This window comes from Elgaria multicarinata, chromosome 13 (assembly GCF_023053635.1).
Source record: "Elgaria multicarinata webbii isolate HBS135686 ecotype San Diego chromosome 13, rElgMul1.1.pri, whole genome shotgun sequence".
Lineage (NCBI taxonomy): Eukaryota > Metazoa > Chordata > Lepidosauria > Squamata > Anguidae > Elgaria > Elgaria multicarinata.
Genome location: NC_086183.1, coordinates 12,448,838 through 12,473,150, shown reverse-complemented (window position 1 = coordinate 12,473,150; position 24,313 = coordinate 12,448,838). Strand labels below are relative to the sequence as shown.

The 24,313-nt window shown below is 46.6% G+C and overlaps 1 protein-coding gene across 1 annotated transcript in view; it reads left to right on the top strand.

The window, feature by feature from the left end:
• The window catches only part of MAP3K6 (mitogen-activated protein kinase kinase kinase 6), a 67,960-nt gene that overhangs the window by 2,018 nt on the left and 41,629 nt on the right, over positions 1–24,313 (top strand). The window contains exons 2-3 of the mRNA XM_063140464.1: positions 2,375–2,514; positions 15,843–16,030. Coding sequence (XP_062996534.1) covers positions 2,375–2,514; positions 15,843–16,030 — 328 coding nt within the window. The remainder of the gene's footprint in view (positions 1–2,374; positions 2,515–15,842; positions 16,031–24,313) is intronic.

Genomic DNA, 24,313 nt, shown 5'->3' with positions numbered 1-24,313 from the left:
CACACACCCCGGAAGCTTTTGTGCAACTCTGTGGTGAAGCATGTACCTAGCATGCATACACACAGACTTCTCTTCCTCACTGCAAACGTACACAAAAGCATTACCCATGCTTCCCAGAATCTGCCTTTCTCTGGATCCTGTCCTAAACCCTTTCTCTCTCCCTCTCTCTTTCTCACACACGTGCCATACCCATTCATTCAGCTACAGAAGCACACAGGCCTCCTCAGCCCCACAGGTTGCTTCCAGTTAGTTTCCCACGGCTCTTTCTAGTCTCCTACCTACCTGCCTGCTTTCTTCCATTATCCCTGTGCTGATTTATGGCTGCATTTCTTAGCCATCCGTCACGTCTTTATTTATTTTGTTGCCAATCTACAGCATTTTAAATCCCATTTTTCCTCTGAAAAAGTCTCCTGGAGCAGTTTCCAATGACTAAGATTGTCCCTGCTATCAGGTTTATCATCTAAAGACATGATGCAAAATGCGAAGGGAATGGGAGTGTTGAAGATTTTTAAAAAGTCCACTTTGGTTGTAAGGCAATTCTGTTTGAGTGTAATACAGCTGTATGGAGAGAGCCCTGCAGACAAAGAACTTCATAACTGGCAGTGTAAAAAGCAGGTATATTTACAGTGGTGGCCAAAATTGTGGACACTTTTTGAAATTTCCGTTTTTGCAGCTTTGCATGCTTATAGAAAATGTTCTGTTTCATGAAATTTAAATGTTTATATATCAATTGAAAGAGAAATTAATGCTGAATTCAATAAAAAAAACCAGAACGCAAATATCTGCAGTACAAAAAAGTTATGCTTACTTTAGTCTAAAAATAAACAGGTGTGATTGAGTGAAGAAGCGGATTGGAATTGCAAACCCTACTGGCCAATCACAGTCTTTGTTCTGGGGACCAATCACATGGCAGTAGCTGCGATGCATCATGTTTCAAATTGGGAAAAGTCAGTTTTGCTGTTTGTTCTGTAACTGAAGCGCAATTGGAGATTGGGTGAATATTTGAAGTATTTCTCAAATCAAAAGTGTACGTACCTACATCATAAATAGAGCTATGGCACCAAAGAAAAGAGTTGATTGGACACCCAGGAAAAGAAGCAGGATTGTTGTATTACGTGAATCAGGTCTTTCAACAGATATATAAACATTTGAATTTCATGAAACAGAACATTTTCTATAAACATGTAAAGTTGCAAAACATGAAAATTTCAAAAAGTGTCCACAATTTTGGCCACCACTGTAGTAGCATCTTAACCAATTAGAAGTTGGCAAAATTCTACAGCAAAACAAAGACAGATCAAAGAAAACTTCTTCATTAAACCTTATCAACAGATGGCCCACTGTCAGATTGACCTGGATGGTCAGTCCTCCTTATCAAGATAACTTATTTGTCTTCTGCTATATCAAGAGGTATTGGCAGTTAGAAATTCCAATTAAGCATTTCCTTGCTGATATAACAGTTTCAGCATTATATCACATTCAGACACATACATTATTCCAATCCCATCATGCAGTTCACTTGCAAGAGACCTACATACAGAGCACATATATCAAGGTTTCTGGCCTTGTTTTCTCAGGAGGAAGGAGGGAAAAAGCCAAACTTGGGCACAGGTTCTAAGTTCCAAAGTTCTTATAGGCAGGAGAGGGTTGCAACGAGTTCCTTGCAGCTGCTCCTGCTGGCTGATGTATGGGTCAGGTTGGTCTCCTTCTTGCCACGATGTTCTTCTTGGACGGCAAGGCAGCACAGTCGTCTGGTGGCTCTTGGTTCCTCCTTTTTAATGGACCGATCCATGGTCAGTGGCACGGCCGGCCGGAACGCGCTCTTTTCCATCTTACTACAGCAGGAATGACAAACCTCAGGACTGCGGGCCAAATTCGGCCAACCCGCAGTCCCAATCTGGCCCTCCAGGGTTTCCCGGTTAGCCACACCCCCTTCCCCCTCCCACTGTCAATCATTTGCATGTTTTCCCCTCCCCCTATGAGGTTGAAATGCCTCTCCTAAGACTTAGTTACTGGTGGCCAGAGTTTTAGGCTAAAACATGCTGGCATTTTAGTCCCACCCCTTTTGCCCTGGACCCCGCCTCCTTTTGCCTTCAGCCCCACCCACCCCTGGCTTGCAGGAGGGGGCATACCCCACAAACTTCTTTGAAATTGAATTCAGTCCATGGCCTGCAAGAGGTTGGCCACCCAATGCTAGAGGGTGGAAAGTGTTCCTGCAAACACACCTTCCTGTAAAGGGCCTGCCCTTGCCAGCTAGCCATGACGACCGAGGTGAGGGACCAAGTGGGAGCCCGTGAGGACAAAATGCCTGTTTCTCTCGTCCCGGCTTGCTCTCGGCCGTGGCTGATGGCCTCTGCTGTCCCCCCGTCTGCAGATGTGGTGGTGGTGGAGATGAGCCACACCCTATGCCAGCCGTCGCTCTTCTATCACCTGGGTGTGCGCGAGAGCTTCAGCATGACAAACAACATCCTCCTTTGCTGTTACACGGACCTTCCGGAGCTGCAGGCCCTCCGGGTGAGTGGAGACGCGCTGCGCAGTACTATAGGTCTGGGGAGATCGCGGCCTCAGCTAGACCTACCGGTCTAGCGCGACAGAGGGGTGAAGATCTCGCGATATTTTTATCGTGAGATCTCCCCCTCTGTTTGCACGCAGTGCGCGACGACCTCAGAGGCAGAGGACGTCGTGCCCACCATTATGGGTTTTTTTAAAAGAGGAAGCAGCGCACGAGTGATCGTGTGCAAAAGGTACGTTCTTTTTATTTTAAAATAATTTTCCTACTCCCCCCCACCCCACTCCCAATGGGCGCAGGTCCCAGCTCCTCGTGAGTAACTGTGAGGAGCCAGGACAAACCGTGACGCCCGCCCACGTGTTCCGTGGTCTCGGGATCAGCCCGAGACCGTGGAGAAAGTGGGCCTGAAGTGTAGCGCCATATCCCGGGGCAAGGGAGGGATTATTCCTCCCTGATCCCGGGATCCCCTGTGCGTCATGTGAACACACAGGGACGATCCCGGGGATTGCCCCAGGATAAAGCCCCGTCTAGCTATGGCCTGTGTGTGCATCTATCAGGGCTGGCTCAAGATGTTTTGCTTCTCGGGCCGAAGGACAAGAATTTTACTGGGCTGATAGTTAAATCCTATGTCAACACCGGCGATAGAACAGCATCCTCCACCACAACAAGCTAGCTTCAGGGGCACAAAGCAGAAAGCGGCACAGCACACACCGCTCAGGCCTCCAAGTCCTTGCCAGTCCTTCCTGTCCCCAGGATCTGCCACCTGAGGAAGCCTGCCCAGCACCTCCAATCTTGAGGCTGGTGATGGATCTCTACCCAAGCCTCTTGGGAGCTGCCCCCGGTCAAAGGAGACAATGACTGGGTTCACATAACATGATAACCCACACTCAAGGTTGAGTAAAGGTTATCATTGAACCGTGGGTTGTTGTTTGTTTATTTATTTACAATATTCATTTATCGCTCCCCATTCCAGAATTTTGGAGCGGTGGACAAATCAAATGAAAGAATAAAACAGATTTTAAACATTTTAAAAGTACATTTAAAAGAAACAAAGTGCAATAAAACTGTGGCTGGTTATTAAGGGAAGGCTTCCTGGAACAACGACGTTTTCAGGAGGCACCGGAAGGAATACAAAGTTGGCTCCTGCCTGACTTCCAGAGGCAGGGAATTCCATAGGAGGGGGGCCACCACACGGAAGGCTTTTCCCCTGGTGGACTCCATTTGGAGGATAGGTCTATGTGGAACCACCAGGAGCCTGCCCTTGGATGACCTCAGTGATTGGGCAGGTTGATAGGGAAGAAGGCGCTCTCTCGGGTATCCTGATCCCAAGTTGTTTAGGGCTTTGTACACTAGTACTAGGACCTTAAACCTGAAGCGGTAGTGAATAGGCAGCCAGTGCAGTTCCCTCAGCAAAGGAATTATATGCTGGAAATGGGTTGTTGTGCTGTCTGAACCCAGTAGTTGTAACAAACCATGGTTTGTTAGCCGCAAAGAACCCACAGTTCACAACTCAACAACAAACTGTGTGTTCTCTTCATGGGTGGTTCGTGGATAACAAGCCATAGTTTGTTAGCACAGCTGGGTTCAAACAACACAACAACCCACAGTTCAACAACAACCCACCGTGTTGTGTGAACGCAGTCAACATTGGGCTAAGACACATCCATGGTTTGGCTCAGCAGGAGGCCACCCCACGTCACTGCCACTTAGGTGTTTCCTTATCCACCACTTCCATCCCAGATTTCATGTGGAGTTGTGGGGCTGGAAGAGGCAAAACATTTGGTGTAGTGGGGTGGGTGGAAGAATAGAGCCATGAAACAGAGAAGGGAAGAAATACAAGGGGAAGCAAGAGCCAGTTTTGGACTCGGCAGTTGAGACCACTGGAAGCCAAAGCTAGTTTGCTGCAGTGTAAGGAAGGTTAAACTGTTTGGTGTCGTGGTTAGAGTGTTGGACTGGAACTCGGAAGACCTTGGTTCTAGTCCCCGTTCAGCCATGAAGCCCACTGGGTGACATCTTTGGGCCAGTTGCTGACTCTCAGCCTAACCTACCTCACAGGGTTGTTGTGAGGATAACATGGGGAGGAGGAGGAACACATAAGCTGCCTGGGTTTCCTTGCAAGAGTAAGAAAGGTGGGATATAAATATAACAAAATAAAAATTAAAAAAGCAGATAAGTGTCGATAACACAAAACAAGAGCTTGGAGCAGGTAATGTGGGGATGGGGAACCGCAGGTCCGCAGATTAGTTCTGCCCCCCACCCCACCCCTGTGTTCTCAATCATGCCCTCCTAGGTTCCTGGTTAGCCACGTCCCCTTTCCCCACAACCACCGATTATCTGCGGATGGTTTTTCCCCTAGTTTCTGTGTAGTTCCCCCCGCCCCCATTCTAAAAGGTTGCAATGCCTCTCCTAAGACTTATCGGGCCTGTTCAGACAACATGCTACCCTTTTGCAGCAAGTGGTTAGTGAGCATGTGTAAACCGTGGTTATGTAGTCACCGTGGTTAGGAATGGTTCACACGATACGCTAAGCCATAACATTTAGTTCAAAACGTTTAACCACCTTGCCTTAGTGTGTCATCTGTACAGGGTCATTTATGAGTTTTAAGTTAATATAGGCTGGTATGTTTGGTGTTTTAGACCCGCCTTTTTGCCTGTGGCCTCGCCCACCACCGGAACGCAGCCGTGAGAGCACCTTTGAAATAGAATGTGGCCTTCTGGCTTAAAGAAGCTGGCCACCCCCGCCTAACAGGAGAGCCAGCCCTGATGCACAGGCATAGGGCAAACACGTGCTTGTGTATATGGTTTTTCGGCACTGAAGACACTAGAGAGGAAAGGGTTAGGATGGTTCTCCTTCTTTCCCGCCTCCCCACAGCACATGATGTAAGACAAAAGGAAAAAAAATTGGCTGAGTTCCCATGCGGAGTGCTCCTCAGAGTGAGGTTACTTCTGAGTAAACCTGCAGAGAGCGAAGACAGCTAGACATTCCAGGAAATAGGAAGCCGCCGCAGGCCCAAGTTGGACAATCAAGGTGGTCCGCTAAGTTTATGGTCGCACTGCCCTGTGTTATCTGCTGCCTTGCATGATAAGGAAAACTTCCCACACATCACGTGACTCAGAAGGGGAGGGGCCTCCTCGCATGGGCTGCAGGCGGCAGAGGGCTCCTTATCTCTCTCTTCCTGACAAGCGGTTGTATCTTTGCACGCTTCGTTCGTTTGTCTGAAGCAACTAATTTCATGCCTCCGCATCGTACAGGCAGATTAGGTTTTTCACGTCGCCTGCAAATACACCCGCAAACGCTCAGGGAGCGGAGAAAAATCCACCACCTGAGCTCTCTCTTTTTGCAAGGGTGAGAGGCGCCGAAAGGCACAATCCTATGCGTGTCTACTCGGAAGGAGGCCTTTCTTTAGTTAAATGGGCTTTACTCCCATGTAGATGTGTATATCAGCCTCCCCTAACCTGGATGGTTTGGACTACAAGTCCCATAATCCCCATTGGCTGGGGGTGGGGTGGGACTTGTAGTCCTGCACATCTTGAGGGTGCCAGATTGGAGAAGGCTGGCGTATAGGATTGCAGCTTGTAACAGTCTTAAGATGGTGTGCAAGAAGGTGTAATACCAAATGAGCTACAGTCCTAAATCCCATTGAACACAATGGGATTGAGACTTATGGCTGAGTAAAACATGCATAGCAATGCACTGATAATTAGGGGAGGCACTAAGTACCAAACAGATTTCAAAGAAACTATGCTCTTCCCCTTTTTAGAAATCGAATAGCCAGCAGTTATTTGGGTCTGTCTCCAGCACTACTTGGAACATACATGTCCCTTGAAGGCAGAGTAAAGGAAAGCATGGTTGTCCTTAGATGGTGCGTTAAGAAAAAAGTGTCAACAGAAGACTAATTAGATGGTATTACCTAGTGGCTGAAGGCAAAATTGCTCATTAGGGCAAAAACTGCCATAATGAGCAATGTCTCATCTTGAGGCGATAGAAGATTCTTGCTTCACACAACACGACAACCCACATTCAGGGTGGTTGTGTTGTCTGAACACAGCTACGCTAACAAACCATGGTTTGTAACCACGAACAACCCATAGTTCATAACCCAACAACAAACCATGGCTTCACTTCTCTTATTTCCTGTATGGCCAGGATGAGAGCCTGTGGCCCTGCAGATTCTATTGAGTATATTTATTTATTTATTCAATTTATATACCGCCTATATATAAAATACCATAGGCTGCATTTGTTGTTAGGCTATAACTCTCATCATCCTGGATCATGGGCCATGCTGGCTGGCACTGGTGGGAGCTGAGGTTCAGAGAGTCAAAGGGCCTGTTCAGACAACACACTAAGCCATGGTTAGGCCGCTAACCCTTTTGCAGCAAAAGGATAGCGAGCATGTTTAAACTGTGGTTACGTAGCCACCATGGTTAGGCATGGTTCACACGACACGCTAAGCCATAATGTTCAGCTCAAAATGCTTAACCACTGTAGCTTAGAGTGTCATCTGAAAAGCGTCAAAGATTCCCACCTTTGCTCTCAGAACAGACTCTCGACACAAGTGATCGAGTTCAGGGCAAACGCCTCTAGATTTTGGTGCGGGTGACGGCATGTTACATCAACACACCACAAGCTGGCCTGGAGGAAGTTCCTGTGTTTCTTTGGAACGACCGTGAATTTGAAACTATAAATTACAAAACCTCTCTGAAGCCCTTGGTGGTGGTGATGCCTGAGAACATGGATGCTGCAAGATTCTTTACATCAATTCGCTTTAATAGCCAGTGTGTATTCTGTGTGTCATCTATAAGAACCACCTAAAGAGCTCTGAGGTTAATGCAGTCATGTGGTCCTCTGTGTTTTTTGTTTGCAGATGTTAATCCTTTGACTGCCGCGTCCATTGGCTTTAATGCAGTAGCGGGCCAAGGTTTGGTTTTAGTGAGTCACCCCAGCCTTCCCTAGCCTGGCACCTCCTAGACATTTTGGACTCCAACTCCCAACATCCCTGGCCATGGTGCCTGGGGCTGATGGGAGTTGTAATCGGAAACATCTGGAGGGCAATATGTTAGAGAAGACTGGGTCACCTTGCACAAAGAGCTGCTGGCTCTTTCTCTGGATTGCTACAAAGTTTACTCGTGTAAGATGGAGGTGAAAAGGGGTCTGAGATCATAGGTAATCACCGTTGCACCCATGTCCTCCTTGGGGGGGTCCCTGGCCGATGGCTGCTTGGCCACTGTGTGAACAGAGTGCCGGACTAGTTGGACCCTTGGTCTGATCCAGCAGGGCTCTTCTTAGGTTCTTTCTTTCTTTATTTATTTATTTGATACATTTTTATACCGCCCAATAGCCGAAGCTCTCCGGGCGGTTCACAAAAATTAAAACCACAATAAAACACCCAACAGGTTAAAAACACAATTACGAAATATAGTATAAAAAGCGCAACCAGGATAAAACCACACAGCAAAGTTGATATAAGATTAAAATACAGAGTTAAAACAGTAAAATTTAAATTTAAGTTAAAATTAAGTGTTAAAATACTGAGAGAATAAAAAAGTTTTCAGCTGGCGATGAAAGGAGTACAGTGTAGGCGCCAGGCGGACCTCTCTGGGGAGCTCGTTCCACAACCGGGGTGCCACAGCGGAGAAAGCCCTCCTCCTAGTAGCCACCTGCCTCACTTCCTTTGGCAGGGGCTCACGGAGAAGGGCCCCTGTAGATGATCTTAAGGTCTGGGTAGGTACATATGGGAGGAGGCGTTCCTTCAAATAACCTGGTCCCAAACCGTTTAGGGCTTTAAATGTCAATACCAGCACTTTGAATCGGGCCCGGATCGGGACTGGCAGCCAATGAAGCTGGAAAAGGACTGGCGTAATGTGATCTCGCCGGCCAGTCCCTGTTAGTAAACGGGCTGCCCTATTTTACACCAGCTGAAGCTTCCGGACCGTTTTCAAAGGCAGCCCCACGTATAACGCATTGCAGTAATCCAAGCGAGAGGTTATCAGAGCATGGATAACTGTTCTTATGTAAGAGCTTTCCCCTTCTGAGGATAGTTACAGCACCAGCTAGTTTCAAAATCCATATGGTGTAATACCTTTATGATGCCAACTCAAAGATCACAAAAAATTTGCAAGCTTTTGAGATCTCCAGGTCTCTTCATCAGGCAAAATGTTAAAAAAAGCCAGGAAAGGCTCACACAACGTTGTAGTCATGGTGCCTATATAGTCTTAAAATGATAAGCCTCATGAAGAGATCAGGAGTTCTTGGAAGCTTGCTCATTTTTTAAATTGATGTTTTGGTGAACTTTTGAGTTGGCCTAATAAAGCTATTACAGCATATGGATTTCTATACCGCCCAATAGCCGAGGCTCTCTGGGCGGTTCACAAAATTAAGACCATTCAAAGTATAAAACAACAGTATAAAACCACAATATAAAATACAATATAAAAGCACACAACCAAGATAAAAACAGCAGCAATGCAAAAATACAAATTTAAAATACAAATTTAAAACAGCGAAGTTAAACTTAATGTAAAGACTGTTAAAATACTGGGAGAATAAAAAGGTCTTCACCTGGCGTCTAAAAGAATATAGTGTAGGTGCCCGGTGAACCTCCTTAGGGAGCTCATTCCACAGCCGGGGTGCCACAGCAGAGAAGGCCCTCCTCCTGGTAGACATCTGCCTCACTTCCTTTGGCAGGGGCTCATGGAGAAGGACCCCTGAGGATGACCTTAGGGTCCAGACAGGTACATATGGGAGGAGGCTTTCCTTCAATTCTTGATTTCTGAGTGTATATCTTTTGCACCAGGTGGTGGAGCTCAGGGTCCTAGTAAAAAAAAAACCCTCACAAGCCTGAAGTCTAGACACAGAGAGAGAGAGAGAGAGAGAGAGAGAGAGAGAGAGAGAGAGAGAGAGAGAGGGAGAGATGCAGCGATTCATTTTATCAAGCAATTCCTATAGGGAATTAAGTGTGACAAAATGAATCACATTTGATGCCCTATGGTGCATGAAGACCACTCTCTGTATTCAACTAGTGGCCATTGCCTAGTGGCTACTGACTAGGGTGACCAGATCCAAAAGAGGACAGGGCTCTTGCACCTTTAATAGTAGCATAGAAGAGGACATTTTTCAGTGAATGTTATTTGTTATAGTTCTGTAGAATTATTAAAAGTGCAGGAGCCTTATCTTCTTTCACATGTGGCCACCCTAATAATATAACCCTACCTGTCTTTCTCCTTTCTAGGAGGAGACCTTCCAGAAAAAATCAGTAAGTTTGCCTGATTTTCTGACTTTCACTATATTAGATTCATGATCTATTCTTGGGAATTCAACTGGTCCAGGGAGCTGACTTTTTCAAAGGAGCTGCCCCCATTTAAGCTGGCAAACAATGGACAGTCCAGCCATTTACTGCATCGATGGGGCAAAATGAGTATGATCACAAGGGGCATTTATTATTTCATTTATATCCCACCATTTTTTCCTCCAAGGAATGAATACAAGGGGCCGTTCATAATCCTCCTCCTCCTCTCCATTTTATCCTCACAACAACAACCCTGTGAGGTGGGTTGGGCTGAGAGTCTATGACTGGCCTAAAGTCACCTAGCGGTCTTCCGTGGCTGAGTGGGGACTAGAACCTGGATCCCCTGACTCCCAGTCCAACACTCTAACCACTACACCACACTGGCTCTCTGGAGAAGAAGGAAGGATGAGAGAACATTTTGTTGCCGTGGTATAAATCCTTGATATCTAATCATGTCACTCCGATGATTTCAATTGTAAAGTGTTGAAGTGAGAAACAACTCACTAGGGTCAAATGGTCACTACAGGCTGCAACCCAATGTACACTTACTTAGGAGTAAGCCTCATTGAACACAGTGGAGACTGCATGCTGATTAATCACACTACTACATGTTATCCTTCTCAGCCATTTCAGCTTTTAGAACCAGCAGGACAAAGGCCTTATTGTTTGGGTTTTGTTTTTGTTTTTTAAAAATGCAATGGAGGGTGCTGTCATCGTCAAAATGAAAGAGGTAAATCTGCTATCCCCAAATTCCTCCCCCGGATTAAGTAGGGCAGGTTTTATTTTGAAAAGAATAGAATTACATTCCAATGTCATCTTTCATGCCAGTTTTACAAAAACTGCAAAGTCGAGCCATGACTAAACCTGTCGATATCCCAGGGGATCACCCCGGGATCATCCCTGTGCGTTCACATGACACACAGGGGATCCCGGGAGCAGGGAGGGACGATCCCTCCCTTGCCCTGGGATATCAGCCTATCCTATTTTTTTGCAGAATGTGTGGGCAGGCGTCATGATTTGTCCCAGCTCCTCGTGAGTAACCTCAAGGAGCCGGAGCCATCGGGGGTGGGATGGCGGGAGCGGAGAAATGTATTTATTAATTTTAAAAAGTTACCTATGGCTGCGAGAGCTGGACCATAAGGAAAGCTGAGCGAAGGAAGATAGATGCTTTTGAACTGTGGTGTTGGAGGAAAATGCTGAGAGTGCCGTGGACGGCAAGAAGATCAAACCAGTCCATACTCCAGGAAATAAAGCCAGACTGCTCACTTGAGGGAAGGGTATTAAAGGCAAAACTGAAGTACTTTGGCCACATAATGAGAAGACAGGACACCCTGGAGAAGAGGCTGATGCTAGGGAAAGTGGAAGGCAAAAGGAAGAGGGGCCGACCAAGGGCAAGATGGATGGATGATATTCTGGAGGTGACAGACTTGATCTTGGGGGAGCTAGGGGTGGTGATGGCCGGCAGCTCTGGCGTGGGCTGGTCCATGAAGTCACGAAGAGTCGGAAGCGACTGAACGAATAAACAACAAAAACAGTTTTTTGCTCAAGCACTTGTGTGCACTGTCTCCATTTTTTTAAAAAAATGTGGGTGCGACATCCTCTTCCTCCTAGGACGTCGCGCGCCGCCTGTAGACAAGGGCGAGATCTCGCGATATCCTCTTTCCTCCATCGTGCTAGACCCAGTAGGTCTAGCCATGGCCTAAGAGTAACTATGCTGCATCAGATCAAAGACATACTATATAGAGAGATATATAGATAGGCTGCCTTTCAGGGCGGGAATCTTCCCAAAGTGACATACAACGGTAAAACTCGCATAATAAAAAGCAATGTGGTAATAAAAACAGCAACAGCACCAAACATTCTAAAACAACCACAGCAAGCGCTGGCATAGAACAAAACTTACAATGCACAACTGCAGCTACAACCCAGTTTGCTTAGGGTGACCATATGAAAAGGAGGACCGGGCTCCTGTATCTTTAACAGTTGTATTGAAAAGGGAATTTCAGCAGGTGCTGTTTGTATATATGGGGAACCTGGTGAAATTTCCTCTTCATCGCAACAGTTAAAGCTGCAGGTGCCCTGCCCTCTTTTAAATCTGGTCACTCTAGTATAGCTCCTGCACCTTTAACTGTTGTGAAGACGGAATTTCATCAGGTTCTCCATAAATACAAATGACACCTGCTGAAATTCCCTTTTCTATGTAACTGTTAAGGATATTATTATTATTATTATTATTTATTTATATAGCACCATTGATGTACATGGTGCTGTACAGATAACACAGTAAATAGCAAGACCCTGCCGCATAGGCTTACAATCTAATAAAGTTGTAGTAAACAATAAGAAGGGAAAGAGAATGCAAACAGGCACAGGGAAGTGTAAACAGGCACCGGGAAGGGTGAAGCTAACAGTATAGAGTCAGAACAAACTCAAAGTTTAAAAGCTATAGGGAAAAGAAAAGTTTTTAGCTGTGTTTTAAAAGCTGTGATTGAGTTGGTAGTTCTCAGGTGTTCTGGAAGAGCATTCCAGGCATGAGGGGCAGCAGAGGAAAATGGACGAAGCCGAGCAAGGGAAGTAGAGACCCTTGGGCAGGCAAGAAGCATGGCATCAGAGGAGCGAAGAGCACGAGCGGGGCAATAGTGTGAGATGAGAGAGGAGAGATAGGCAGGAGCTAGACCGTGAAAAGCTTTGAAGGTCAACAGGAGAAGTTTATATTGGATTCTGGAATGAATTGGGAGCCAATGAAGAGATTTCAGAAGCGGAGTGACATGGTCAGAGCGGCGGGCCAGGAAGATGATCTTAGCGGCAGAGTGGTGGACAGAGACCAGCGGACTGATGTGAGATGAGGGGAGGCCAGAGAGGAGGAGGTTGCAGTAGTCCAACCGAGAGATAACCAGTGCGTGAACGAGAGTCTTGGCAGAAGAGACAGACAAAAATGGTCGAATCCTGGCAATATTATACAGGAAGAAACGACAAGATTTAGCTACTGCCTCGATATGAGGAATAAAGGAGAGCGAGGAATCAAATATAAAGCCAAGGCTACGAGTTTCCTTGACCGGAGTAAGCGTGACATCGTTGACAGTAAGAGAGAATGAGAGGTGAGGAGAAGGTTTAGGAGGAAAAACAAGCAGTTCAGTTTTTGCCATATTGAGTTTCAAACGGCGATGAAGCAGCCAGGCTGAGATATCTGAAAGACATGCTGAGATACGATCGTGGACATCAGGAGAAAGTTCCGGAGATGAGAGGTATAGTTGTGTGTCATCGGCATACAGGTGATATTGGAGGCCATGAGATTGAATAAGTTTACCCAAGGGCAGCATGTATAGAGAAAACAGCAGCGGGCCAAGCACCGAGCCTTGCGGAACCCCTACTGAAAGGGGAAAGGAGGAGGACGAGCTGCCGTTAGCCGACACGCTGAAAGAGCGACCCTCTAGATAGGAGGCGAACCAGTTATAGACAGAGCCATAGAGTCCAAGGTCATGGAGGGAATCTAAGAAAAGATCGTGATCAACCGTGTCAAAGGCTGCAGTTAGATCAAGGAGAATAAGGACGGAATAATGGCCCTTAGACTTGGCAGTGAGAAGATCATTGGTGATCTTGGTAAGGGCTGTTTCAGTGGAATGCAAAGGACGGAATCCAGACTGAAAGGGATCCAGAGCAGAGTTACTAGAGAGAAAGTCAAGACAGCGAGAGTAGACCACACGTTCCAGAATCTTTGAGACAAGGGGCAACAGAGAGACAGGTCGGTAGTTAGACAGAGAAAGTCGATCAAGAGTGGGTTTTTTGAGAATGGGAGAGACAGTAGCATGTTTAAAAGCAGAGGGAAATGAGCCAGAGGACAGAGAAGAATTAATGATGTGAAGCAAGGACGGGAGGATAGCGGGGATAAGATTAATAAAGACGCGAGAGGGAATTGGATCACGGGAACAAGTGGAAGGCTTCGACGAGCGCAGTATTTTAGACAGTTCATCAGCTGAGACTGAGGGGAACGCCGAGAGAGTTGCAGGAGGAACTGACAGGTGAGGCACAGGAGCCGGGAGCGGAGCAGAGCTGGCCAGATCGGAGCGAATAGTTTGGATTTTAGCATTGAAGAAAGAGGCAAAGTCATTGGCAGACAGAGAGGCGGGGAGAGATGGTGGATTAGGTTTCAGGAGAGAATTGAAGGACTTGAAGAGCCGCTGAGGGTGTCTAGCATTTGACTGGATCAGCGTTGAGTAGTGCTGCTGTTTGGCCAGTGAAATGGCAGAAGAGAAAGAGGAGAGAACAAATTTGTAGTGGACAAAGTCCGCCAAGTCCCTGGTCTTACGCCACAGGCGTTCGGCTGCCCGGGAGCAAGAGCGAAGGTAGCGGAGGAAAGAGGTGAGCCACGGTTGGGGTTGAGAGGGGCGAATTATCCGAGTTGTAGATGGAGCAAGATTATCAAGAGTTGAAGACAATGTGGAGTTAAAGGAGGAGACGGCTGAGTCCAAGGAGACGGCTGTGAAGACAGAAGGAAGAGAGGAGGCTAGAGACTGAGAGAAAGCCTCATAGTTGATAGAATGCAGGTCACGACAAGGGCGTGAAGCAGGACGTGAAGGAGGGGGATTGTGAGTAATATTGAAAGAGACTAGATGATGATCTGACAGAGGAAAGTCAACAATAGAAAAGTCCAGGACAGAGCAGTTCTGAGTGAGGACAAGATCCAGACAGTGTCCAAGGGAATGTGTGGGTGCTTCAGAGCAGAGCTTGAGATCGTAAGAGGAAGATAAGGAGCGAAATCGTAGAGCTGCAGCATCGTGAGGGTCATCCACATGGATATTGAAGTCACCCAAGATCAGAGTAGGAGAGTTGTCAGAGAGGAGAAAGGACAGCCATGAGTCCAGATCAGAGAGAAATTTAGAGGATGAGCCAGGGGGGCGGTAGAGAACTGCAACCGCAGTCGCAGCGGAGCGAAGAGTCTCACCACATGTGCCTCAAAGGAGGAGAAACAGTGTGAAGGTGGAATTGGAAGAGATACAGGAGCCCTGTCCTCCTTTTCATATGGTCACCCTAGTTTACGGAGTCTGTCATGAGCAGCAGCATGTTTTCCACAGTGGCTCACCAGTTACCTCTAGGAAGCTCACCAGCAGGACATGAGCGCCCTCCTGTTCATGTTCCCCAGCAACTGGTAACCAGAGCCACACTTGCATCTATCGATATAAATCAGTGTATGTCAATTTTATGGAAATTGGTGCCTTCTTTTGCCTGCCTTCTTGGCAATCCATAACTGGCCGCCTTAGCTCTTCGTTCAGGTTTGGGAGAGTTTCTGGAAACCATTCTTGGGCTTTTATTTTGTTGCTTTCAGAAGTCCCCCCCCCCCCAATACTGCTTGAAATGTGTGTAATAGGCAAATTAAGATCTCCCCTTATCCCAAATATGGGCATAATCCATCTATAATCTTTCTTTAAAAATTTATTACTTTAAAATCTGCCTTTCCTCTATATTGGTGCCTAGGGTGGGCCGCCATTTTGTTCCCAGGTGGTCTCCGATCTAGGTACCAACCAGAACCAGACTTGCTGGTTGCTGCAACACATGCCTGCAGACCATTGCTTTTTTATTTTACTTCTGAGGAGAAGTAAAAATAAGTTTATGGAGTCCATAAAGAATTATGAAGACAGATGGCAACCCATATTTTCCTTTTCAGTGTTATTCACATCCAAACAGCATCAACAGGTTGTGTTCTGAGCCAGGACAACCTGGATCCTTGCTGATGTTTTGAGCTACAACCCCTATCAGTCCCTGACCACTGGCCTTGCTGCCTGAGTTTGATGGAAAATGTAGCCCAAAACATCTAGAAGGCATCACAGTGAGAAAGGTTCCATGTCGAAGGAATAATAAAGGTTGAGTGCCTTTAAGCACAGCTTCCTGTGCATAAGGAGCTGAAGAGTAGGCTAAAATTGTTTTAAATAGGTAATGTAATCATAAATACCCATGGTGGATGCCAGTGCTTTTGCTGCATGTTTTGGAAGGCGGGGGGGATGGAGAGGAGGAGGGTTTATGGGGCTAATTCACCCGGCTCTCTTTCAGGACTGCAACGGCAGCTACACCTTCATTCCCTACGTGGTGACGGTCCAGAAGAAAGTCTTCTGTTGCGATCCCAACGCCATGAAGTGCCTGAGCGAACTCTACCAGCCCACCTTCAACATGGCAGCTTTTTTTACCCCACTGTCCGTTGAGCTTGCAAGGCTGCTGGAAGGCACCTCGACCAGCGCCTGGTAAGACGCCTTCTTTCGCCCTCCTACCAACTAGGAGGGTCAACTAGACAGCAACAGGAGAGTTACGCGCATACGTAAACTTGCCCAGTCTCTCTGAATATCGTTTCACACTCCATCTTTCTCCGAGCTGTGAAAAGTTTGGGCTTACCTTTACGTAGGGTGACCCTATGAAAAGGAGGACAGGGCTCCTGCATCTTTAACCGTTGCATAGAAAAGGGAATTTCAGCAGGGGTCATTTGTATGCATGTCGCACCTGGTGAAATTCCCTCTTCATCACAACAGTTAAAGCTGCAGGAGCTATACTGTAGCCATACTGTGACCAGATTTAAAACAGGGCAGCTTTAACTGGTGTGATGAAGAGGAAATTTCACCAGGTTCCCCATATATACAAATGACACCTGCGGAAATTCCCTTTTCAATACAACTGTTAAAGATACAGGAGCCCGGTCCTCCTTTTCATATGGTCACCCTACCTTTACGGGATGTTTTGGAGGCAAGAATTCTGAGTGCACGTAGAGACTCTGCTGTGATCAGGTTATTTACGAATGTAGTGTCTGAGCAGGGCAAGGTCTACACTACTGCTTTATAATGGTTTATAACAGTACTGAAAACTGTTGGGGCCCAGGACACGTTCCACATACCGTTTTCAAACCACTTTCAGAGTATTGTATCTTGCTTGGTGTAGATCTGGCCCCAGTTAATATGGGGGTAAAGAAGCAGGTGCACAGGCGGAGCAAATTTCTAAGCAAAGTCCTTATTGTTGCCTTGGACATTCCTACCAAATTATTCCTCTAACAGAGTCAAACAACTTATCAAAGAAAAAAAATATCTTGATTCCAAATGGCAGGACTTTCCTTTATTTTCCCAAATGGCATATTCCTCCTGGTACCCAATATACAAAACATCTTTTGGGCTGGAGCAGTACTTTATCAATCTTACTCTGGCACCACTTAGAAAAGCATTTACAGCTTTGCATTTTTCCTCAATGGTAAGGGATGGCAGCTCACCAGATGGGTTATACATAGAATCATAGAGTCGGAGAAGGTTTTGTAAGCCATCTAGTCCAACTCTTGATTGATGTAAGAAATCTAGGACTGGAATATCCCTAACTGGTGGCTATCTAGTAGACCTGTGGATAAGAGAACCTTTGTGTGCTAGAATGGTATGGCCCAGTCAACCCTGAGCTAGGAACCTCCAGATATTTTGAACTACAACTCCCAGCATTCCTGAGCATTGGCCAAGCTGGCTGGGGTTGATGGAAGTAGAAGTCCAAACATCTGGAGGGCACCAGCTTAGGGAAGGCAAGTGTGGTGGAAACCATACTTGGAAGAAACAGAGAGCTTCAGTATTGGGCAGTAGAAAAAAATCCAGTTAATAAATACAGAATAACAATATGTAGGAACAAAATACAACTGTGTGGTCTCTGCCCCTAAGGGCTTACACTGCTTGCAAGTTCAGGGTTCCTGTATATCAGTGCTGTGACTTGGCATCCTGTGACTACACATCAGCTGGCATCTAACGTCATGAGAACCTGGGTCAGTTTGCAGTTAATTTACCTGTGAGGAGCTGTGGTGTGTGATGGCTGCCATTATGAATATGCAAGCCTAAAACAGACCGTGGGTTATGTGAGGGTTGTTGAACCCTCAAATTACCCCTGCTGCCCGGGTTCGGATGACACGACAATGAATATTCATAACAGCGGACACCGTGCCCGGTAGCACCTGAGGGTTAATTAAACCATGGTGGGCTGTTGTATCATCTGAACCAGGTCACTGTGACTTAATCTGAAAGCTCAAGTTCTGCTTCTTTTTACATGATCCTGGACTGAGCAGCGTTAGGAAAGTAAACTCAAGGAACGTGGTGCAGAATTGATGGAGGCTAGAATCTGTCAGAAGGGCTGTGGATTATGCGGAGTCCAGAGATTCTTTGCTCCAGCCTGACTGCCCAACCTGGCACCCTCCTGGTGTGTTGAACTACAACTCCCACCATCCCCAAATGTGGAGCAGGGTAGCTGGGATGGTGGGAGTTGTAATATAACAGCTCTGGAGGGCGGCAGATTGGGGAAGGTTGCTTTACTTTGTACAGGGCAATGGAAGCACCATCAAGGGCTCTTGTTCATCCATGTGGTCCAGTATAGTGCACCAGGCTAGCCACTTATGCGTTCACCACAAAAGAGGGCACAAATTTGCATCGAATTTGCATAGGCCAGTTTATATGGATGGATGCAACTTTTAAAAGAATTTAAATAGAAATCCAATACATCTCACTGAAGTGAGTGGGGAGGATTGTAGACCAGGTGACCTGTGTGCCTGCTGCTCCATGCGCTGCCCAGGGGCTAACTTTACCTGTTCAACTTTAAGGGCCCTGCTGTGCTCTCCCTTTTTACATTTCTTTCTCTTTTAGCCGGAGTTGGACTGGGCAGCTCTTCAAATAGATGACTGTCCTCTGTAAACTAGGACACATGGCCGCCATCTTGTCTTACAGGGGGAGACAACCCAGTGCCCTCCAGATGTTCTGGACACAAATCCCATAATCCCTTCTCATTGGCCATGCTGACTGGGACTGATGGGAGTTCTAGTCCCAAACTCCTGGAGGACACTAGGGCCGTTTCTACAAATGCCTTTTCCCCCGGGATCGTCCCGGGATCATCCCTGTGCATCTAAATGGCACACAGGGGATCCCGGGAGCAGGCAGGGATGATCCCTCCATTCTCCTGGGATAATCCTTAGGTATAGAAAGGGCCAAGGTTTCCTATCTCTGGTTCTGTTCTGATCCACAGCACCTCTTTAGAATCTCTTGCAGAAAGAGAGAGAGAGAGCATTCCTCCATAACACCACCTTCTGATTCTTTTTAACTGCTTGGGGTTGAACCTGGAACCTTTTGCATGCAAGTCATGTGCTTTACAACTGAGCTCTGGTCCTTCCCTTCTTGTTTCTGTTGGACCCTATTTTTTAAAACTTCTATACACATTCATGGTTTTCTTGGTAATTGTGATGCTTGTTGTAGCCTTTTTAACTGGAAAATTGAGATTTTAAGATGCCGTAGTATATAGTCACTCTCGGTTACCAGCGGTGCAATCGTCACCAAGGCAGATTCTTAGAAGGACAGATGACAGTCTGCAACTTATAGGAATTCATATTGATAATTGTTAAATTTGGGGAAAACCCTTCAAAACTGCTTTGATGGGTTTACATTCAAATTAGGTAAGCAGAAACATTGATGATTGCAAGGGAAGATCATAATGCAAACCGTCTCTTAGTTAAGAAGTCCCTTAAAATCTTCTCGGACAACCAAAAGGGGAGAAACCCATGGCTCTGGGGTTTTTTTTAGTGTGCAGTTTGACACAAAATGTGCACTTGGGGGAAAGAATGTGCAGTTGGAAATCTGGTAATGTGCAGTTGAAAAAAAGTGGTGAAAAAAATAAGACATGTATGTGTTTATTAAGAACTTAGCAATACACAAAGTCAGGGATGGCATGTAACACAGATTATATAAGGATGCAGGTGAAAGAGCCCTTGATGGTGTGACTGGTGTTGTTGGGTCCTATGACAGTGTTGCCTGAATAGATGTGGGAGCAGAGTTGGCACTTGGGTCTGTTGCATGGTCTGGTCCCTCTGTCTGTGTCGCTGTCCTGTGTACTATTGCTGGTTAGCCTCTGCTTCAGGTTGAGAGGTTGTCTGTAGGCCAGGACCGGTCTGCCTCCCAAGGCTTGTGAGAGAGAAGTGTCTGTGCTGATTATGGATTGGAGTTCACTGATGATCTGTTGCAGTGGTTTCAATGGGAGGCTGTAGGTGACAACCAGTGGTGTACTTCTCTTGGGTATCCTTCCAAATTGAAAGACGTTTGGGCCATTTTGGTGCGGGAAGATGCAGTTAAAATTCTTAAGAGGTTCAGGGATAGTTGCTATCAGCAGTTGCAGCAGGTCTTAAAACATGTCTCTGAGCCATTTTCCTCCTTGTGGCTGCATTTTCCCCCCAGAATGCCCCCAGAATGACACCATTTTGGGGGATTCTGGGGGAAAGAAAATGGAAGCTGCCATCACTCTCTCAGGCAGCAGCAGGAGCAGGGGGAAATAAGATAAAGAAAATAAACATATTCTGATTTGCTGCTGGTACCAAAAATGATAAGCCCCCTTGAACCTCTTTTAACCCCCAGTTGGACTCCCCCAAACTTCCTCTTAATCTGATTTTCAACCCAAAAGTTCTAATTTGAGAACTTTTGGCTCAATAGATAGAGAATCAATAGAAGCCAAAGGGGTAGTGTTACCCAGTGGTTGTAGGGCACATTTTTCTCATTTAGTCCCATCATTGTGAGCTATGAGGTAGGTCACCCAGCCTTGCTTTACAGATGGGGAACTGAGGCTGAGCAATGGTGCTTTGCTCAGGTCCATGTTGTCCAGCCCATGCTCAGTCTGGGATTTGAACCCAAGTCCAGATCTCGAAAGACCACTCCGTTGACACACAAGGGCAGATCGAAAGCGTTAGCAACTTCGATGTCGCTTCTCTCGTCAAGAAAAACAACCTGTCCATTGTATAAATAAATAAACAGGGGTGATAGACTAATAACCCTGAATGGGGTGATGTTGGAGGGAGAAAAATTCAAATAACTAAACACGGCATTGTAGAGACACGTCTGGGGGAAAAGCTCACTGTCCTGCAGTATTGCAGAGACATAAGGATCACAGGCTGAAATGTGCTGGGAAAAGTGACAATTGCCATGTGGGGATATCAATGCAGACCTGCAGGACGTCTTATTGATGGGGTGTTGCAGGTTGAGCTGGCAAATGAGCGAGTCCCGGACAAAAAGGCTCTTGTTCTCATGCACCTTTGCAATTTGTGCTGTTGACACTTGTGCAGGAAAACAGGATGTTGTGCTGCCAGGGCAACTCAGGGTGAAACAGCCACACACTGTCATATAAGGTCTTATGTAGGACAAATGTGGCTAGAGTGGGGGGCGGGGGGGCAAGGCAGCTTGCGGTGTAGAGAAATACGATTATCTGTGCCTTCGTTGTTTTTCTGTCCCTGCTCTGGAAGACTTCATCGCCTACAAAGAGCTGTAGTTGCTCGGACCAAAGGTTTATTTATTTTTATTTATTTATTTATTACATTTTTATACCGCCCAATAGCCGAAGCTCTCTGGGCGGTTCACAAAAATTAAAACCACAAAAAACATCCAACAGGTTAAAAACACAATTACGAAATATAGTATAAAAAGCGCAACCAGGATAAAACCACACAGCAAAGTTGATTATAAGATTAAAATACAGAGTTAAAACAGTAAAATTTAAATTTAAGTTAAAATTAAGTGTTAAAATACTGAGTGAATAAAAAGGTCTTCAGCTGGCGACGAAAGCAGTACAGTGTAGGCGCCAGGCAGACCTCTCTGGGGAGCTCGTTCCACAACCAGGGTGCCACAGCGGAGAAAGCCCTCCTCCTACTAGCCACCTGCCTCACTTCCTTTGGCAGGGGCTCACGGAGAAGGGCCCCTGTAGATGATCTTAAGGTCCGGGTAGGTACATATGGGAGGAGGCGTTCCTTCAGATAACCTGGCCCCAAACCGTTTAGGGCTTTAAATGTCAATACCAGCACTTTGAATTGGGCCCGGACCTGGACTGGCAGCCAATGAAGCTGGAAAAGGACTGGCGTAATGTGATCTCGTCGGCCAGTCCCTGTTAGTAAACAGGCTGCCCTATTTTGTACCAGCTGAAGCTTCCGGACCGTTTTCAAAGGCAGCCCCACGTATAACGCATTGCAGTAATCCAAACGAGAGGTTATCAGAGCATGGATAACTGTAGCTAGGCTATCTCTGTCCAGATAAGGGCGCAGCTGGTATATCAACCTAAGCTGATAAAAGGTGCTCTTTGCCACTGAGTTCACCTGTGCCTCAAGTGACAGTTCTGGATCCAAGAGCACCCCCAAACTACAGACCCGATCCTTTAGGGGGAGTTCAACCCCGTCCAGGACAGGGCAAACATCACCTCGCCGGACAGATGAACCACCCGCTAACAGTACCTCCGTCTTGTCTGGATTGAGTCTCAGTTTGTTAGCCCTCATCAGTATTTTATCAGTATTTTATCTAGCCCAGTTGCCCAGTTGCCACAGTGGCTAACTGGATGGCCACAGGAATCCCACAAGCACAACATGAGGGCAATAGTACCAACTTGCTCATGAGCTCCAGCCACTGATTTTGAGAGGTTTGCTGGATCAGATACTGAAGGTAGCAACTGTTGATTTATTGCATTCTTAACCCACCCAGTAACAAACGTCCTCAGGGCAGATTACAAGTGGTTGAAAGGATAAAATACAATAGAAATGGTTCACACGAAGCCATCATGATACAACTGGAGCCATTGTGGCTAGCTGGTGTCTATACGCTGCCACGTTGATATCTGGTTCCCTCAAAACCCTGCAGCATTGCTGCTGCGAGGCAGAAGCGATAAAGTTAGGTGTCAGGAGGGGCCGTGCGCTCTCCGGCCAGAAAAATCGCAGCACCGGCGGTCTTTCAGCTTGTCAGGTAAGTGCGGGAATGCCCTTCCCTGCATTCCCCAGCTTACACAATCCGCCCTAAACCGAGGTCACCACTGCTACACGAAGAAACAACGTGGTGATCTCGGAGCGAAGGGAAAAGTCGTGGTAAAACTCCATTTCGGGGGAGGGGGGAGGCCCGTCATTGGCAGTTGTGTCATATAAACAATGCAGCGCCACTGTCCAGCCACGACAGAGTAAATAGGGCGTATAGATACCCTCTAGGAGCCATTGACAGGTTTCTCCTCTGTAGCCTGCATTTGATTCGCTGTCCAGGTGCTCCCTTTGAATGAGCAACTTGAAGGCCTCTGCTTGTCCTTCTTAAAGAACCATCTTTAAACTTGGATTGGAAAGCCCTTCAAATAGAGGATGCCTTCAAATACTGACCTCTAACAGTCCTTCAAATAGAGGACTGCTCTCTGTAAAGTAGGACACATGGCCACCCTAGGAGGAAGTAATGTGTGATGGAAGAAGGACAGCATGGATGTCCATGGGTACCACTGTTTCACAGGGCCGAAATGTTGGCCCCAGTGGTTTTATTTATCACATTTATATCCCACCTTTCTTTCCTCTAGCAAGGAACCCAAGGTGGCATACATGCTCCTCCTCTTCTCCATTTCTATCCTCACAACAACCCTGCGAGGTTAGTGAGGCTAAGAGTCAGTGAATGACCCAAAGCCACCCAGTGAACTTCATGGCTGAGTGGAGACTAGATTGAGGGGAGACATGATAGCACTCTTCAGATACTTGAAAGGTTGTCACACAGAGGAGGGCCAGGATCTCTTCTCGATCCTCCCAGAGTCCAGGACACAGAATAATAGGATCAAGTTAGAGGAAGCCAGATTCAGGCTGGACATCAGGAAAAACTTACTGACTGTTAGAGCAGTACGACAATGGAATCAGTTACCTAGGGAGGTTGTGGGCTCTCCCACACTAGAGGCATTCAAGAGGCAGCTGGACAACCTTCTGTCAAGTATACTGTACGGTAGATTCCTGCATTGAGCAGGGGGTTGGACTCGATGGCCTTTTAGGCCCCTTCCAATTCTACTATTCTATGATTCTATGAACCTGGATCTCTCCAGTCCAGTCCAACACTTGAACCACTGCACCACAATGGTTCTCTTGGGCTTACATGCGCAATACAAGGACACGGAGGCAGGAACCGGCTGGCAAAAATGGCTATAGTCTAAAGTTTAATTTTTTCATGCAGTTCCTCTATGACACAAACATGGCATTTGAATCAGACCACGGGTAACGTGCTCAGCTGTGATGCAACTACTGAGGCCAACCACAGCTTCCTGCCTTCTGTGGTGCAGGGCAGTTCTGGAAAGAGGAAGAAGGGTCAGAGAGTTTTCTTCTGCTTTCTTGAGTTTCTTCTGCTCCATGGAAACGCGCTGCTGATTTAGGTTACTCTCCTCTGGAATCAGCCAGAGCCCAGTAATAGGCATTGCATGAAGGTGGCCATGTGTCCCTCAGAGAGGGCAGTCCTCCATTTGAAGCAGCACCAGGTCCAGTTTAAAGAAAAAGAACCCTGAGAAGGAAGAGAGACCAGCGGGAGCCTTGGAGTTGTCCATCCACAGTTAATACCTGGGCAGCAGACTGAGCAGGCAGATGGGTCACCTGGTCACCGTCTTCCCCATTTGCCATTTCTCTTGAAATTATAGACATTAGTTCTGAGTATACATCTATACATATAAGTTAGCCTATGCAAAGTTGATGCACGTCTGTGTCCTCTTTTGGGGGGAAGCGTCAGTGATGA